General features: G+C 39.6%; 2 protein-coding genes across 2 annotated transcripts in view; one reads left to right on the plus strand and one right to left on the minus strand.

Moving 5' to 3' along the window:
• Positions 1–17,217, plus strand: part of rpl15 (ribosomal protein L15) — a 345,074-nt gene that overhangs the window by 132,687 nt on the left and 195,170 nt on the right. The gene's annotated exons all lie outside the window — the stretch shown is intronic.
• LOC110968030 (protein lin-28 homolog A-like) overlaps positions 1–17,217 on the minus strand; it is a 35,584-nt gene that overhangs the window by 3,819 nt on the left and 14,548 nt on the right. Inside the window, exons 2-3 of the mRNA XM_051955562.1 lie at positions 9,570–9,724; positions 1,932–2,110 (exon numbers count right to left, since the gene is read on the minus strand). Of these exons, the coding sequence (XP_051811522.1) occupies positions 1,932–2,110; positions 9,570–9,724 (334 nt within the window). The remainder of the gene's footprint in view (positions 1–1,931; positions 2,111–9,569; positions 9,725–17,217) is intronic.

Here is a 17,217-nt window from a genome sequence, read left to right on the forward strand (position 1 = left end):
TCAGTTACTTCTCATTCATTTCAGGCGTATTTCTTTGTCAGTCAAATCATCATTTCTGATTTAGTTGAGCTATCTTTCCAGTCTGGTTGGGAGTCACTGCTTTAAAGCACAGAGGAATAAAATGTATCGGGCTTTGGATGCACACAAGTCCCCCCCCCCCCCCCCAGATCAGGGCTCAGTATCGATCAGCGTGGCCATGAGGGTGGCAGAGGGAGCTCCTTTGTTTCAATACCCCAGTGACCTCTGAACCCTGACTCTCTGCCCCTCCTACCACCCCCCCACCCCCCCCACCTCATTTGCACACCACACCCCATTGTTGCTACAGCAGCGGTGACCTGTGACCTCTCTCAGGCACCTACATCTGTTATCAATTAAATGGATAGGATCCCTTCCTCTTCTGAATACAACATTTATGTTTGGGAGGAAAAGCGGGAACATGTGAATGCAATCAAATCTATAGCAGCTATTTAAGGGCAGGAAGTTGTGGATTTACTTGTATCATTGCCGAGCATGATTAATGAAGCTCAGCTTAATAAGATGTTATCACATTAATAACCTCATCAGATCCTAATGACCGACAATCTACAAATCTTTTATTCCTCTCACTGCAACATTTATGTTTGGGAAGCAGCGAGAAGACAAAACATCTGAATGCAATCAGATCTAGCAGGTATTTAAAGACAGGAAGATGTGGGCCTCATTTTATCACTGCCAGCCATGATTAATATGGTCCGACCCACTAGATGCTATCAAATGTATAGCCTCACTGGATCTTAATTACCGAATAGAGCTTCAAAGTCAAAGACCGCAGTCACAAATAAATTCGAGTTTACTCCAGTAGCGTTCATTTACAGGTTCATTTATTGGCCTCGGCTTACTGTTTCATAATAAAGTGACAAACTTTGAACCGACCAACCTTATCATAGACTCATTTATGATGCAAATCAGTATGTTCTTAAGTCAAGTTTAATTTTTCTGTACATTCTTGTACAGCATCAAACTGTAATACATGGAAGATTCTTAAAAATGTATATAAATACCAAAAAGGCTCATGCAAGGGCAACCATGCATGTAGAGTACATAGCACATGTTCATTATTTTTCTCTCCTTCCACACATTTCCAACCTCGCTCCACTGTATCTGTCGAATGAAGGTAAACATTTTTTAAGCTAAATTTTTCTCAACTGCACTCTAACTTGTTTTAAAGGAAAATAAGATTTTTGGAATGCAATTATGAACTTGGGCCTTGTTTACGAAGAAGTATGTAAGTTCCTTTCAAGTCACATAAAAATTAAAAACATAGTTTTCATCTTTTGTTTTTAGAGATGGTAATGCATGCCTAATAACAGTTTTATTGTACGTTTAAAGTAAATTCAAAGATGGGCAAACCCACGGTGCCATGGATTATCCTACGATGACCTCCTGTAAAGCAATCACACCCTTAATTATGGAAAAGTTCAAGTCTCAATATAATTTAAATTAAGTGAGCTCGATAAAAATTGACCCCCCGCACAGTTATCATGATCTGGAAAATAGGCTACAGAGACCAAAAAAGTTTTAGTGCCAGGCTGTGAACATGTTTCTTTCTGCTGTAAAGTTTTATATTTGAACATGGGGGTCTAGTGGGATTTGTTCACTTTTGAGGAAGTGTAGTTTTTTTTTTGCTCCTCCTTGTTGGCGTAGTTTTTCAACCCCAGTGTTTGCCATTTGGTCTCTCCACCACTTTGGTCCACATTGGAATATCTCTAACAACTACTGTGTGGATTGCAATTAAATTTGGTGCATATATTAATGGTACTGGGAGAACGACTCCTGCTGACTTTGGCCATCCCTACGAGCTACACCAAGAAGAGGAGAGCATGTTTCACAAACAATTGAGATACTCCTTTGTGTTCTAAATCAGCATGCAGGTTTCCTCAGACTAGACTTACTTGTCACCCTTGGAGCGTCGTTTCTGAGCACTCTTCGGTCTCCTCTCATTGCCCAGACATGGTGCTCCGTTGGGCCCAGTAACCCACACAGACTCCAGCCCTTTGGATGATTTTTTGAAGGTGAACTCCACGGCCTCGCCTTCTCTGAGGCTGCGGAAGCCCTCCATGTGCAGTTTGCTCTGGTCATGAAAAAGATTAAGGGTTATTGTGGTATTAAGCAGTAGGCATCCTGTGGCCTGGTAATGTTGGAATCATGCATTTTTATGTGGGTCTGTGCATCTTGTTTCCCTAATTTTAGAGTTACTTTAATTGATTGCTTATACAGGCGTGGCTGTCATGTAGAAGTACACCACAATACCACAATATATACACCACTCATATACGGTAAGCTTTTTTTTAACCCTCTGGCTATTTAAAGAAAAATCTGGTGCAGCTGTTTCAAGTGATACCTTTTTGATTGGGGATATTACAGTTTAAAATATATTATGGACAGGTAATGGCACCAGTTCTATGAGTATGTGTGGTGTCCTTAAAAGGGCTTCCTATTGGGTGAGTGAAGTGGCTGTAACTTAATATTCTCTTACAAACCCACAAGATTTTTTTCCCATGTGTTTTGAAATAGTGGACTTTCTCAGCACGCTAAAGGCTTCTAATCTGTTGAGGAAAATTGTGATATATGAACAAAAGAGACTGTCCTCATTGAAAAAACGACCACATAGGTCATCTGTACATGCCCTTATTACGACCGAGTGTTACGTTTTGAAGTTAAGCGACCTCTAGCGGTTGAGTAAATATCGACACTCCGGTGTCTCAGCTGAAACGTCACCATGAACAAACTTTGACCTAACACTAACCCTAACCCTAACCCTAACCATAACCCTAACCATAACCATAACCCTAAACCCATCTTGCAAAAGTGAGGGAAAAGCCTTTTCGCGAGGGAAAAGCCGTTTCTCGAATTAAATCCCGTAATGCCTTCCTGTCTCCCGTAGGGGAGCTAACCTAAATACACTCTCATGGGTTGTATTCAGGGGCACGTTACATACGATCTGTGTGGTCGTATGAGTTTGAGAACTTGTTGGAACGAAAGCCCCAGAAGTCTGCAGTGCACCATGATGAGACTCACTAAATCATTTTAGAACTCAATCGTAAACTCATATTTACACCAAGTATCATATATTAAAATGTTTAATATTTTCAAGACAAGCTTTACAGTTAGCTTTACTGCTATATCAACATTAGTTGCTAACTAGCAGCAACTTCCACAGCTGAAAAACCAGAAAAGCACTGAGAGAGCACAGAATGGATGAGTCCTGATAAATCTACAGCAGTTGATATGTGGTGATCGTCGTGTGCTCATCAGCAGGCAGTTGACGTAGTGTTTGCTTGCTGTCATAGTTACAGTGACGCCGTGCAGCTATCTCACAACGATACAGAAATCTTAAACAAGTCAGTGGATCCAGACTATAAGCTGCATCACTGCCAAAATCTAATCAGTTGGCCCTTGTGTCATTTCTGACCTTCTCTGAACACTTCTTTAAAATCCATTGGTCCATTTTTGAGTAATGTTGCTACCAGTCACATAACTCTGCTGCATTTCTTGCTGGAGTAATAAAGCCAACATAGAGTGGCCTGCAGTTCTGTTAATGTCCACTTGAGGCTAATTTCAAATGCACAGTCAGGCCCTAAGAATTCCATAGTAACATGTCCAACTTTACAACAGAAATAGTCATGTCTACAGCCTGGTACAAAACACGGTTTTGGTCTCTATGGCTAATTCTCACATTAATTAACAACTATACAGTTGGGCACATTGTTATACAACTCAGCTGTTTAAAACATTCTAGTGATGCCTCGAGTGTTTTCATGTTCATTTGTTGTTGTGTTTGTCACATTTTCAGTATCCATTTAGGTTTTTTTATGTGCAGCTTAAAAGTGTGCATAAAAACAGGTGAATTAGGCACTTACTCCTATGATTAGTGCCTTGACATTGGTTTGCATTCATCTGATAACTCACACTAATTTAGAGATTAAAATCCAAGCATTTTTCTGTAGCTGCAGGGCCTGTATTTTACCACTGAACTGATTGAGAAAATTATTTTGTTGGGCAGTTAAGGGAAACATTTCACAGGCAGCTGCTATGTAAGACCAATTTGAAAATCAAGAGCAGATCAGCAGTATTAATATCTACAGTGTGGAAAGACTCATATAAAAAACAGATATCTTTAAATTACATAAATTAAATACTTTTTTCTGATGTCTTCTCGAGTCATTGACATTTTTATCAGGTCAATTTGAGTCACTAGGTCCAAAACATCTCCATTATAAAGAGACAATATAAATGTTGGCAAGCCATCATTTACATGTAAATTAATGGACACTGCTGCTGTTGACCTCAAGTCTGCTGTTTTAGAGCAGAGTTTCTTGCAATACAGTTATTTAGGGACTTAATGTACAACATTTGCAGTTGCCAACAGTAAGTGCACACTTGAGATAAAGGCATAAATTCTGCAATAACTGACATACATTGTCATCCAGTCAGGGAATCCTCCACTTCCTTATTAAAATCCAACAATCCTGTTAAAACATCAATACTTCCACACAAACCTCCTCTCCTCTTGTGTCTCCAACCAAACCTCCAATGCATTCTCACCCCCCAACCCCCTCTGCTTCCTCAGCACCACCACCAATCTGTCCATCTGGTTAAATCTCAAGCTGACCACAGCACTGAAGGATGCTGGGAAATGATATAGTGCAAGTCTGGGATGGTCACCAGAAGAGATGCAAGGAAGGAGAAGGTAAATCACAAATTAGCACATCTTGAGTTCATATATTTAAATTATTAACCCCTTTGACTGCAACACACCACAAAAAAAGGAAAATTCAAGCAAATCTTAATGTCTTGTTTTAGCCTGATTAAATGATATTTTGGTGTAGTGAGTAAAATCGAACAACAGTTAATTTGATACATTATAGTAATTTTAGTTTCATACTGCTTAAACCATACATTTTACATCCCAAGGTTATTTAAGCTGGATTATGGTATTGCTTATGGGTTTTTTTTTTGCATTTTTTGTCAAGCCTTGTCTGATTTTTCTTGAGCACTACATCAAACTGTGAAAAGGATTCAATAGCATTAGCCATTGAAAAGGATTCCTGCTGCAAAAACACAAGACGTATTCAGGGTTAGAGTTAATGTTTGTGGCATCTCATTCCATGGGCTACACATGTTTGAACTGAGCTTGATGGTTTTGAAGCACAGTGGAGTATTTTGTGCTTTAAGAGTAGCTTGTATACATTAAAATCCTTCACAAATTCCTGTTTGAATCTGTGTGGCCAAACTCTGAGAAATCTTGGTGCTCTGTGCCAGACAGCTCCACTGATTCCAAAAACTACTACAGAGACTAATATACATTGGGTCACATATACACTACTTATCGTCATACAGGCAGTTTCATGTTTTCCATGAAAACTAACACTTTCATTCATGCGCTAACGTAACTGCTCAAAGGTTTTATAATCATCGATTAGCCTTTCAACACGATTAGCTAGCACAATGTAGCATCAGAACACAGGAGGAAATGTTCCTCTGTACCTCTATGTAGATATTCTATTAAACATCAGTCGTTTCCAGCTAGAATATTCATTTACCACATTAAAAATGCCGAGACTGTATTTCTGAATAATTTAATGCTATCTTCATTGAAAAAAAAAATGCTTTTCATTCAAAAAATACGGGCATTTCTAAATGATCCCAAATTTTTGAATGGTAGTGTATCTTCAAAATACAAAATATAGATATTATATATATTTATAACTGACAGCTCTGCATAGTACACTCACCACCTTAAATTTATTTAACAGAGCAATACCTTAGATTTCACCTTTTGTAAAGATGCTGTGACTTGTCTATAAGGCCATGCTTTAAGAAATTATTTCAAGACTTTAAGAATTTTCCCATTTTAAAAAGCAAACTTCTTAACTGAGGGGACTTTAAAGACAAATAATGCATTATCAAGAATATTTATCTTGAATTTTTTACTAATAATTCATAGTTATATGAGGCTAATCAGGTTCAGATCGAAGCTTTTTCAGTTAGTTTAAGGTTAGATAGATTTCAAGAACACCTAAAGTGGTTGTCTCTTTTTTGCCTGTTTTTTTTTTCTTCTTCTTGAAATTACCCACTTTCACTAGTTAACAGATTATTTTGTGTAGCAGGAGAGTTTTGCTATCATGGAGAACGGTATGATCCAACAGTCTGGGACAATCTCACCATACAGCTGGACAATTACTTGTGTGTCAGATGGTCCAACAAAACGAAATCCACTGAGCACTTTGCAGCACAGCACCCTTCCATCTGATGATAGAAGCAGCAGCAGCCACAAACCAACCAGCTGTAAACCTTCCCCTATGAGCTGCAGGTTAATACACATTACTACAATACACAGGGGAAATACAGAAAACAAGCCACTGACCACTAGAGCCACAGCTGTGAAAGACTCTGCTGATGTATGAAAGTAACAATAAGGATCTTCTTGTAGACTCAGACAATGGACTCATCCCTATACTTGTCCAAACCACCACTGATTCCAACATTTTATTACAGAGGCTGCAGCATGCTATTTGGAATAAAGGAACCAAACTTGGCTGGTTCAAATCATATCTATCAGATCGATTCGACCATGGGTTCTTCCAGGCACACAAGAGTTAGTTATGAAGCTCCACAGGGTTCCATGCAAAGACAATACTTTTCACCTTGTTCATGCTCCCCTTGAAGCACTATTCATAGGAAACATTCCATGAGTTGAAGTCAACAACTATTAGTCAAACTCCAAGCATGACTTAAAGATATAAAGGCTTGGACAACCTGTATTTTTGACATAACTGAAGTTATTGTATTTTGAAAAAAAAAAAAAAAACACCTTAGAAACACACACATCTAACCAAATATTTACTCTGAATGTCATTGCCTTGACCTCCAGTTCTACCGTGAGGACCCTTGGAGTTGTTTTTGATCAGGATATGTCCACCAACTCACACATAAAGCAAGTCTGTAGGACGGACTTCTTCCACCTGCACAACATGGTCCAAATTAGGACCCTCTTGTCTCAGAGTATCGTTAAAAAACTAGTCCATGTAGTTGTAATTTCTAGACTACTCTAACCCCTCATTATCAGGATATTCCAATAATTTTCTCAAAAATCTCCAGCTGATACAAAATACTGCATCTGGAGTTCTGACAGGAAGCAGTAAAAGATCATATTGATCCCATGTTAGCTTCTCTTTAGTATATACTGGAAGCTGTGTCTGTGTCATCAGTTTTACAATAGCTGGTTTTATTTCCCAGTTTAGTTCAAATACTAGCAGAATTTTAAGAAAATTTTATAAATGAAATCCAAATGAATACCAGTTTTCATCGATGACTTGCAAATATTAGGAGTTGGTTTGTCAAGATTAAATGCTGGTGCAGCCAGTTCTCCAGTCAATGATAATAAAGCACTGCAGAGGAAGAGGGTGCAGTCAACTCTCAAACTGGGAAAAATGTTGCAGAAAAAAATAGAAATATGTCCTCTCTGTTTCATGTATAAATGTGAGAAAGGTTCCAGCAGCCTCAGCTCATGATGAGATCATCTTTTATTCACTAAATCTGTTCTCAGCAAACTTGGCTGATTTTGCTTTTATCAGTACAGTAACTTGTAAAGCCTTAAAGCTGTTTTTGATAGTTTCAGACTGGATTGAACTTTCAAAGTTCAGGATTTTGGTAGATGGACAGGCACCTTCTGATGGCAGGTTTCTTGAAAACATGAAAACACTGAGAGATTAAACTATTTGATTCCAGCAAATTCACAGTTGCTATCATGACAAAATGAGCATGGTAGAGAACAGCTGACAGACAGGACATTCACTGTACATGTGAATCACTAACTGCAGTGAGAAGTCACCGTAAACTACAAGTCTGCCTTGATCTGGTGCAAAGTGTCCTCAATTTGTTTCTAAAAACAGCTAAATCATCAACAGTACAGCTAACAATCTCTCAGATAATCATCCATCCACTCACATTCACACCTACAGATAATTTAGAGTTATCAATTAACCTGAACATATTTTTTGACTGTGGGAGGAAGCCAGAGTATCTTGAGAAAGTCCACGTATGTACAGGGAGAACATGCAAACTCTGAAAAATATCAGGAAGGCAGGGATGCGAACCAGGGATCATCTAGCTGCAAGGCAACAGTGCTAACCACCAACCACTGTGCAGCCCCTCTTAGACAGTCAAACTTCTGGAAACCAAATTTACACTTGTCTTGCACTGAAGCCCCAAACAAGCACATAAAGAGCCCGCACTCTCGTTCTTTCATCGGATGATTTACAGCAACACCCGGACAGAGAAACCTGAGACTGAGGTCTGTGCTAAAAGGCTCCACATGGGGCTGCAGTGCTGAACTGAAACTTCAGGGCTGGGTGGGCTCCCTGATGCTTTAATGACTTTATAACAGGAAGCAGGTCTGGATAGGGGGAGGAATGAGCCTTGTTATCTCTGCTTTAGCCTCTAACCCCTTTAAAACAGAAAGGCTCGAGCTCTAACAACCCCCCACCCCCCTCACAGTGTGAGGTGAAGTGAGCAGGAGAGGCAGTACATTATGTTGGACCGGTCTGGCTTAAAGATCTGTTAATCTTCACTTAATTGTGCACATAACCACCAGGGAATATTATCAGCTTCCTTTTAAGTTTCACTCTCATATAAAAGTTAAACAACTATGAAGGCAAGCTCAGCATAAAGCAGCTTGATACGACTTAAAATTCATCAATAAATAAATGCCCTCGCAATAACTGAACACATGAGCAAAAGAGAGATGTTTTTATAATAGTAGCATTATTTTTGCATGTTCTATTTTGAGGAAAAACTTTCCATTCATGGTTGAGAATTTGTCTTTCTACATTTGAACTTTTTCTTAGACATTACATGTGTGTCTTTGTTCACCACACATAATGTAATGTTTAATGAAAAAATGTCCTTTTAGCATGTAACCATTTAAGGAACATGCATAAAAACACTACACAGAAGTTAGCAAAACTGACAAAGCATGGCTATAGCAATAAAATTCTTGAGTATATTTCAGTGAGCAAAAGTGTGTGTTATTCATTGCTGCTTAAATTTCCTATTTAGCATTAAGAATATGTTGCTTATTCTTAAAAATGTGTATTAAAATAGGTTTAAAAGGGCAGATTAATCTGTAAAATAGCCTCACATTTCATGAGTTGTAGCTCAAAAATGTTTTTGTAGAGCCTAAAAATGTGTTTTTAGATTGCTTGGCTGTTCTTATCTGATCTGGATTGCACCTTCTTCAGTAGTAATCAGTTATTTGTATGCGCAGAATGACATGATGTGGAACCTGTTCCACGTAATGTTGGGTAACGGTGTAAGTGTGAGTGTTTGGACAGACTCACATGCTCGCACAGCACGGACAGTAAAATGCAAAGTGACCATTCAATAACGACAACAGATGTTCCATTTAGTGTGAAGCTGCCCTCAACAATCCACTGCAGCCCTGCGCACACTGAAACCCTGTTTTACTGGGAGTCTTGACTGGATCCCCCTCGGTGTTTTTCGCGAGATCAGAGGCAGCAGTGTCTCACCTGGTGGACGAACACATCCAGCGGTGTCTGCAGAGGAGCTCCGTCCCTGCTGCTCATGGACAAGAAGCCGAAGCCCATCCTCACGTTGAACCACTTGCAGACGCCGCCGCCCCGGAACAGAGCCGGGTCCTCCTCCTCGGCCTGAGCACAGCCGCCTGCAGCACACAGAGAGGGTAACAGCAGCAGCCTGCCTTCAGCTGAGACGTAAGGAATAATGAAAAATTGTTTCTTACACGATTAAAGTGGAAAATATAGACTAGTAATGTGGTCGCTTCAGAGGACTGCAGCTGCAACACAATTACTAAATCACTGTTGCTCTAAAATATCAGAAATTGGTAACAATAATAATAATAATAATGACATCAATGAGCATTTTCCATAACCAACAGTCCAAAACCTAAATACAACCAATTTCATATGAGCGACGACTAAATAGACAGCAAATTCTCATACCTGAGATGCAAGAAGATTTTGCTTGTTTGTTTAATCATTATTATTTTAATTGTTATTATTATTATCGTGCTTAAAAATGTACATAACCATCTAATCTATCCACTACTTGAGGTCTCAGTGTTTCTTTTCATCACTTAAATAAATCTTTAATCATCTCTGAATGGTAATGTTCAGTGATGTTCAAAATAAAATATGTATTCATTCATTTATTTATTTATTTTTCCATTTTTGCTATAAAATGTGCATAACTGTCTGTTCTATTTGCTGCTATTTGTTTGTTTTTATGAGGTCTCAGTGTTTCTGGTGCAGCTGTGACGAAACGTTCTTATGAATCCACACAATCATTGTGCAAGTTAATGACAATAAATGACATCGGTAAAAAATAAAAACAGATATTTTCATCGCCTAACTGAGTCAGTTATCTACTCTGAATGTTTTTTTCCCACTTGTGTTTGTTACAGCTATTTAACCGTACTGCTTCAGATGTTGTGATATATATCCTACATAAAGAATAAAAAGCCGCTAAATGAAATCCTTTGAATTAGCATCTGCTGCAGTGATGTCCCATGTTTTTGTAAAGACATGCAAGATCCCTACAGGTCCAGCACCGTCTTACTGCTGCAATATGCTAACACTTTAGGGCTGCAACAATCTGACTATATCTTCTTGTTCTGTCCCGAAAGTTAGTTTATAATTTATCACATGCCAAATTGACATCTTTACACCTGCTTGGTCTGACAAGCCAAAACCCACAGATGTTCAGTCAGGGAAATCTTCAGCTTAGACATTTAAGCAGCTCTGACACGTTTTAACATATTTACAATGCAGATTTGGTGAATGGATTCCCTTTAAAATCAATAAACAGAGCAATGGAAGAAATCTTGTCATCTGCTCAAATCATCTCCAGATCAAATGAATGAATGTGATTTGAAATTTATGCCCAGCATAAAAGTTAGATCAATCAGTCTGGCTGTTTTCTAGCTGGGAGCCTCTGACTGGGCGCAGACTCTCCCTCCTCACATTCAGAAGCCTGTCCTCTGTCCTCCTGACAACAAACCACTTCTGCACACATTGTATGAACAGACTTCCACCCAGCAGCCCCTCACTGAACACATACACAATGCATGTCTCTTCTCCTGTTTTATTTCAGAGCAACCCCTCGTACCGTCTGCCATGGTGGGAGGTTTCCAGCCTCCTGCAGAAACAGCTCCGTCCCGGGACTCTGTCACATCAGTGGAGCTCCATGCTCGACCTGCAGCCTCAGCCTGAGTGTGGTTAATCCTCCAGGAGAAATAATGTGTTCTTCCTGCCTTCTGCTCTTTTCTTGCACCATTTGAACAAGCCCCCTGACCCTCCTACATCTGGTAACCCCCAACACACACACCCTCACACACACACACACGCACACACACACACACACACACACACACACACACACACACACACACACACACACACACACACACACACACACGTTTAGGTCAAGTCCACGTGACTTCCAATCGTAGATAAATCACACATGTCAAGTAAGATAGTGAAGCCAAAACAATTGACAAACTGGCCAATCAGGAGAGCATTTGCACCCCAGGCCCAGAGGGACTCACCCCGCCCACTGCCACCACACACACACACACACACACACACACACACACACACACACACACACACACACACACACACACACACACACACACACACAACAAAAGGCAGCTGTAAGGTGTTTAGCAGCTCCTCTTCACAATAAAGATGATCTTTCCTTCCCTCTTCCACTGCTGCATCTCTAAACACTTGTCAGTGTTATCATACTTCTGTTCACACAATTCTATATAAATTCCCACTAAATGCACAAGAGCAAACAACATTATTCCAAAATTTAATAAACTTTATTCAACCACTGTATTTTTCTTTAAGAGCTTCTGAGTCATTTTGACGGTACATTGACTTGTAATAAGGAGAAGTGCTCGAGTTTTCTCAAAGCACCTTTTCTTCCACTTACTTGGGTGATCAGTGCAACACTTTATGTCACACGCCACCAACTATGTCTTTAGGCATGAGGAGAAGCTAGTTCAGTGTTCTCCACATGGATACCACCTCAAAGCAGATTCTCATCCGCCATAAAACAACAAGAGGAATAAGGTTCTCAGGACATCAAGGCAGAAACAACAGGGCACAAAGGACAATGATGTGGAAGTTGATTAGAGTAAAGGAGAGAGCAGTTGACCAGCCGGCTTTTTGGATTCCAGAACACTCCAGAACAAATGTCAGTTTCTAGTTTTACAAAAAACATTTACAATTTCATTTCAACACTTTGATTTCATTACTGGACTGCACATTGTCTTGGTGGTTAGGACTTTCGCCTTGCAGCTAGAAGATCCCCAGTTCACATTCTGGTCTTCCTGCGATATTTCTGAATAGAGTTTGCATGTTCTCCCTGTACATGAGTGGGTATTCTCTGGGTTCTCCAGCTTCCTCCCACAGTTCACAAACATGCTGAGGTTAACTGATACTTCTAAACTGTCCATAGGCGTGAATGTGAGTGTGATTGTTTGTCTCTATATGTAGCCCTTTGATAGACTGGTGATCTGTCCAGGATGTCCCCTGACTTCATCCTAAATCAGCTGTGATCGATAGATAATGGATGGATGGATGACCAGCTTGATGGCCAGAACTCAGGAACATCCTATCTCAGAGTGATGCAGAAAACCTAATCCATTTGTTACATGGACTAGGTTTGACTTGCAATTCGTTACTATCAGGATGTCAAAATAACTCTCTGAAACACCTACAGTTGAGCCAAAACGCTGAAGCGAGAGTACATATTTCTCTTATACTGGTTTCTCTTCACTGGCTTCCTGTGAAATCCAGAATAGAATTTAAAATTCTTCTCCTGACATACAAAGCTCAAAACGACCAAACTCCATCGTACCTTAAAGACCTTATAGCACCATTTTATCCAAGCAGAACTCTTTGCTCTCACACAGTTTGGGTTTGGGAGGCGAACAACTGTACATCCGTGGTGTCTCTGGCTGTATGATGAAGGCTTAACTCAAAGCTGCTTGTTGCTGTGAACAGCGGGATTGCTGGTTTGTGTTAAGATAACAATTTTGTGTTCACTTCACGAGGAATCAACAGGTTCCACTACCTGTCAGTCGAGACCAGACTCTGGGCAGAGAGAGGGGAGCTTGAGAGGGGCTTACAACTGGAAGATGTTGGTAGACTTGAACCAAAAGCTCTGCTTCCCACCTGAGATTGGATCCACCAACCTGCGACCAGACCTGGTGCTATGGTCAGCTTCACTTAAGCATGTTTACATTGTCGAGATCACAGTGCCCTGGAAGAGCTCAGTAGAAGAGGTCTAAGAGCTCAAGAAGCTGAGGTTTATGGAGCTTGCTGCCAGTGCAAAACAGGGAGGCTGGAAGGTGAGGGTTCAACCGGTTAAAGTAGGCTGCAGAGGGTTTGTAGCCACCTCGACATCCAGGCTTCTCCAGGAGATGGGAGTGCATGGAAATGCCCAATAGCAGGCAATCAGTGACCTTTCCTGAGCTGATGAAAAGAGGAGTTAGTGGCTGGAGATGAAGAGAAAGGACTCCACCTGGGCCTACAAGTGAGTAGATGGCATCTAGGGGGTGAACCTGGGAGGCTGAGATCCACAGCTGACCCCTCTGGAGATGTCATGGGCCTATCAGCAAAACACTTCATAACCCAGTGGATGTCCTCACTCACTTGACCATCCCACAAAGTCTTAGTAGATGTCTCATGTATGCAAGAAGGGATACCAGCATCTAGTCCTACACAACTCCCACTTAGAGCCCAGCAGAATTTAGTGCCCCAGAATCCTCTGATTTATAGCTACATAGACGCCTTTCGGTTCTGCTCAACAAAAGTTACAGTGTTGATCTGTAATCAACCCCTCTTTTATGAGTTGTAAGTTCAATTCAATACATTTATTCAAAATTGTGTTATTTTTACATCTCCAGTTTTGACCCTTAAAGAAATAATCTATTTTAAAATCAGTGTAGATGTAAAATTGTGTGCTGTGTCATGCAATAGATGTCAGTGTATAAAGTTAGAGATAACAGGATAATTTAGTGGTGATAAGAGATAAAATAACTCAGAAGAGCCAGGTGAAGCAGATAGCAAATAGTAGTAGTTGTGTAGTTAAGCTAAGCCATGACAAAGGTTCCGCATTTGATGCCTGATGCATTAAAACTCAATGTTCCATTAGTTTAATTATGATTATGTCCTTAAATTAAAGCTTAATGAGACGGTTACTTAGAGGCTGCCTTCCTTATGCATATCAGTTTTACTAATGGTATAAGTAAGGTATTTTAATGAGATAATTTTAGAGCATAATTAATGTATTGTAATATGTTAATGCACTTCTAATGGATTATCTGCATACATAATGTCTCTTTAAATACCAACAGAGTAACACTAAAGCCATTTCTTCACTTCAACCTTTTAAAGGGTCTCACATTTAATTTCAATTTGAAAAAATATTTAAATTGAAAAATTATACTTGAAATTATTTACCACATTTGCCAAAATTAAATTCATTAAGAAAAACTCTCAATTCATTATAACACATTTCATTATGCATTAATCAACACCTGAATATGGAAAATTGCAAATACACACGTGGACAAAATTGTTGGTACCCCTCAGTTAAAGAAGGAAAAACCCACAATTCTCACTGAAATCACTTGAAACTCACAAAAGTAACAATAAATAAAAATTTATTGAAAATGAAATAATCAAAAACAGCCATCACTTTTGAATTGTTGATTAACATAATTATTTAAAAAAACAAACTAATGAAACAGGCCTGGACAAAAATGATGGTACCTCTATAAAAGATTGAAAACTATTTGACCAGAGTGACATGATTAACTCAGGTGTGTCATTTAATTGACATCACAGGTGTTTCCAAACTCATAATCAGTCAGTCTGCCTATTTAAAGGGAGACAAGTAGTCACCCTGCTGTTTGGTGAAAAGGTGTGTACCACACTGAACATGGACAACAGAAAGCGAAGGAGAGAATTGTCCCAGGACATCCGAAAAAAATTATAGACAAACATCTTAAAGGTAAAGGCTATAAGACCATCTCTAAACAGCTTGAAGTTCCTGTGACAACAGTGGCTCATATTATTCAGAAGTTCAAGACCCACGGGACAGTAGCCAACCTCCCTGGACGTGGCCGCAAGAGGAAAATTGATGACAAATTGAAGAGACGGATCGTTGGAATTGTATCCAAAGAGCCCAGAGCAACCTCCAAAGAAATTAAAGGTGAACTCCAAGGCCAAGGTACATCAGTGTCAGATCGCACCATTTGTCGTTGTTTGAGCCAAAGTGGACTTCATGGGAGACGACCAAGGAGGACACCACTGCTGAAAAAAACTCATAAAAAAGCCAGACTGGAATTTGCAAAAATGCATGTTGACAAGCCACAAAGCTTCTGGGAGAATGTTCTTTGGACAGATGAGACCAAACTGGAGCTTTTTGGTAAGGCACATCAACTCTATGTTCATAGACTCAAAAACCAAGCATACGAAGAAAAGAACACTGTCCCTACGGTGAAACATGGAGGAGGCTCAGTAATGTTTTGGGGCTGCTTTGCTGCATCTGGCACAGGGTGTCTTGAAAGTGTGCAAGGTACGATGAAATCTGAAGACTATCAAGGCATTCTGGAGAGAAATGTGCTGCCTAGTGTCAGAAAGCTTGGTCTCAGTCGCAGGTCATGGGTCTTCCAACAGGACAACGATCCAAAACACACAGCCAAAAACACCCAAGAATGGCTGAGAGAAAAGCGTTGGACTATTCTAAAGTGGCCTTCTATGAGCCCAGATCTGAATCCCATTGAACATATGTGGAAGGAGCTGAAACATGCCATTTGGAGAAGACACCCATCAAACCTGAGACAACTGGAGCTGTTTGCTCATGAGGAGTGGGCCAAAATACCTGTTGACAGCTGCAGAACGCTCATTGACAAATACAGAAATCGTTTAATTGCAGTGATTGCCTCAAAAGGTTGTGCAACAAAATATTAAGTTATGGGTACCATCATTTTTGTCCAGCCCTATTTCATTAGTTTGTTTTTTTAAATAATTATGTTAATCAACAATTCAAAAGTGATGGCTGATTTTGATTATATAATTTTCAATAAATTTTTATTTATTGTTACTTTTGTGAGTTTCAAGTGATTTCAGTGAGAATTGTGGGTTTTTCCTTCTTTAACTGAGGGGTACCAACAATTTTGTCCACGTGTGTATGTTTAAAGGCACAAATTTGAGTTTTTTTTATTTTGCTCATTTTAAGAGGTTTTAAGCCTTACAAAACAGTTACAGAAAGTCAATCAAAAATCCTTCATATAGTATAAGGCATCTGTTAATCCAATAATTTACTTGAATGTATGTTAGTTCTTTGAAACTAACCACCTAATGATTAAATAAAGACCAGATTTCAAAATGAATATATAAAAATTAAGGTTACTTAAGGGTTTGGGCTGTTGAAGAGGCTTTTTATACCGTAATAATACCATAAACTGATAAGGTATAATTAGAACTTAGTGAAATATTTCACTTTAAAGGTAGTTCAAGGATTTTCTTAAAATGTACATTATCTGTTTGAAAGTGATTTTTATATCCAATAAACAGAGAAATTAGAGAATCTCTGGTTACTCTGAATTTAATAATATTTGTTTAATAAGGGGCTGCTCAGCGCCGTATTGGTTAGCACTTTTGCCTTGCAGCAAGAAGATCCCTGGTTCAAATCCTGGGGTGGGCCTGGGATCTTTCTGCATGGAGTTTGCATGTTCTCCCTGAGCATGCGTGGGTTTTCTCCGGGCACTCCGGCTTCCTCCCACAGTCCAAAAATATGCTGAGGTTGATTGAGTACTCTAAATTGCCCGTAGGTGTGAATGTGAATGTGAGTGTGATTGTTCGTCTGTATATGTAGCCCTGCAACAGACTGGCGACCTGTCCAGGGTGTCCCCTGCCTTCGCCCGAGTCAGCTGGGATAGGCTCCAGCACCCCCCACGACCCTAGTGAGGATAAAGCGGTGTATAGAGGATGGATGGATGGATGTTTAATAAGGTAAATTTCATTGCTATTAAAAATCTGAAAACACAAAAACAACCCAAAAGACGCACAAAATGTCCCAGAAGTCACAAAAAATAATTTCAAAGGGAGGCAAAAC

This window comes from Acanthochromis polyacanthus, chromosome 11 (assembly GCF_021347895.1).
Source record: "Acanthochromis polyacanthus isolate Apoly-LR-REF ecotype Palm Island chromosome 11, KAUST_Apoly_ChrSc, whole genome shotgun sequence".
Classification (NCBI taxonomy): domain Eukaryota; kingdom Metazoa; phylum Chordata; class Actinopteri; family Pomacentridae; genus Acanthochromis; species Acanthochromis polyacanthus.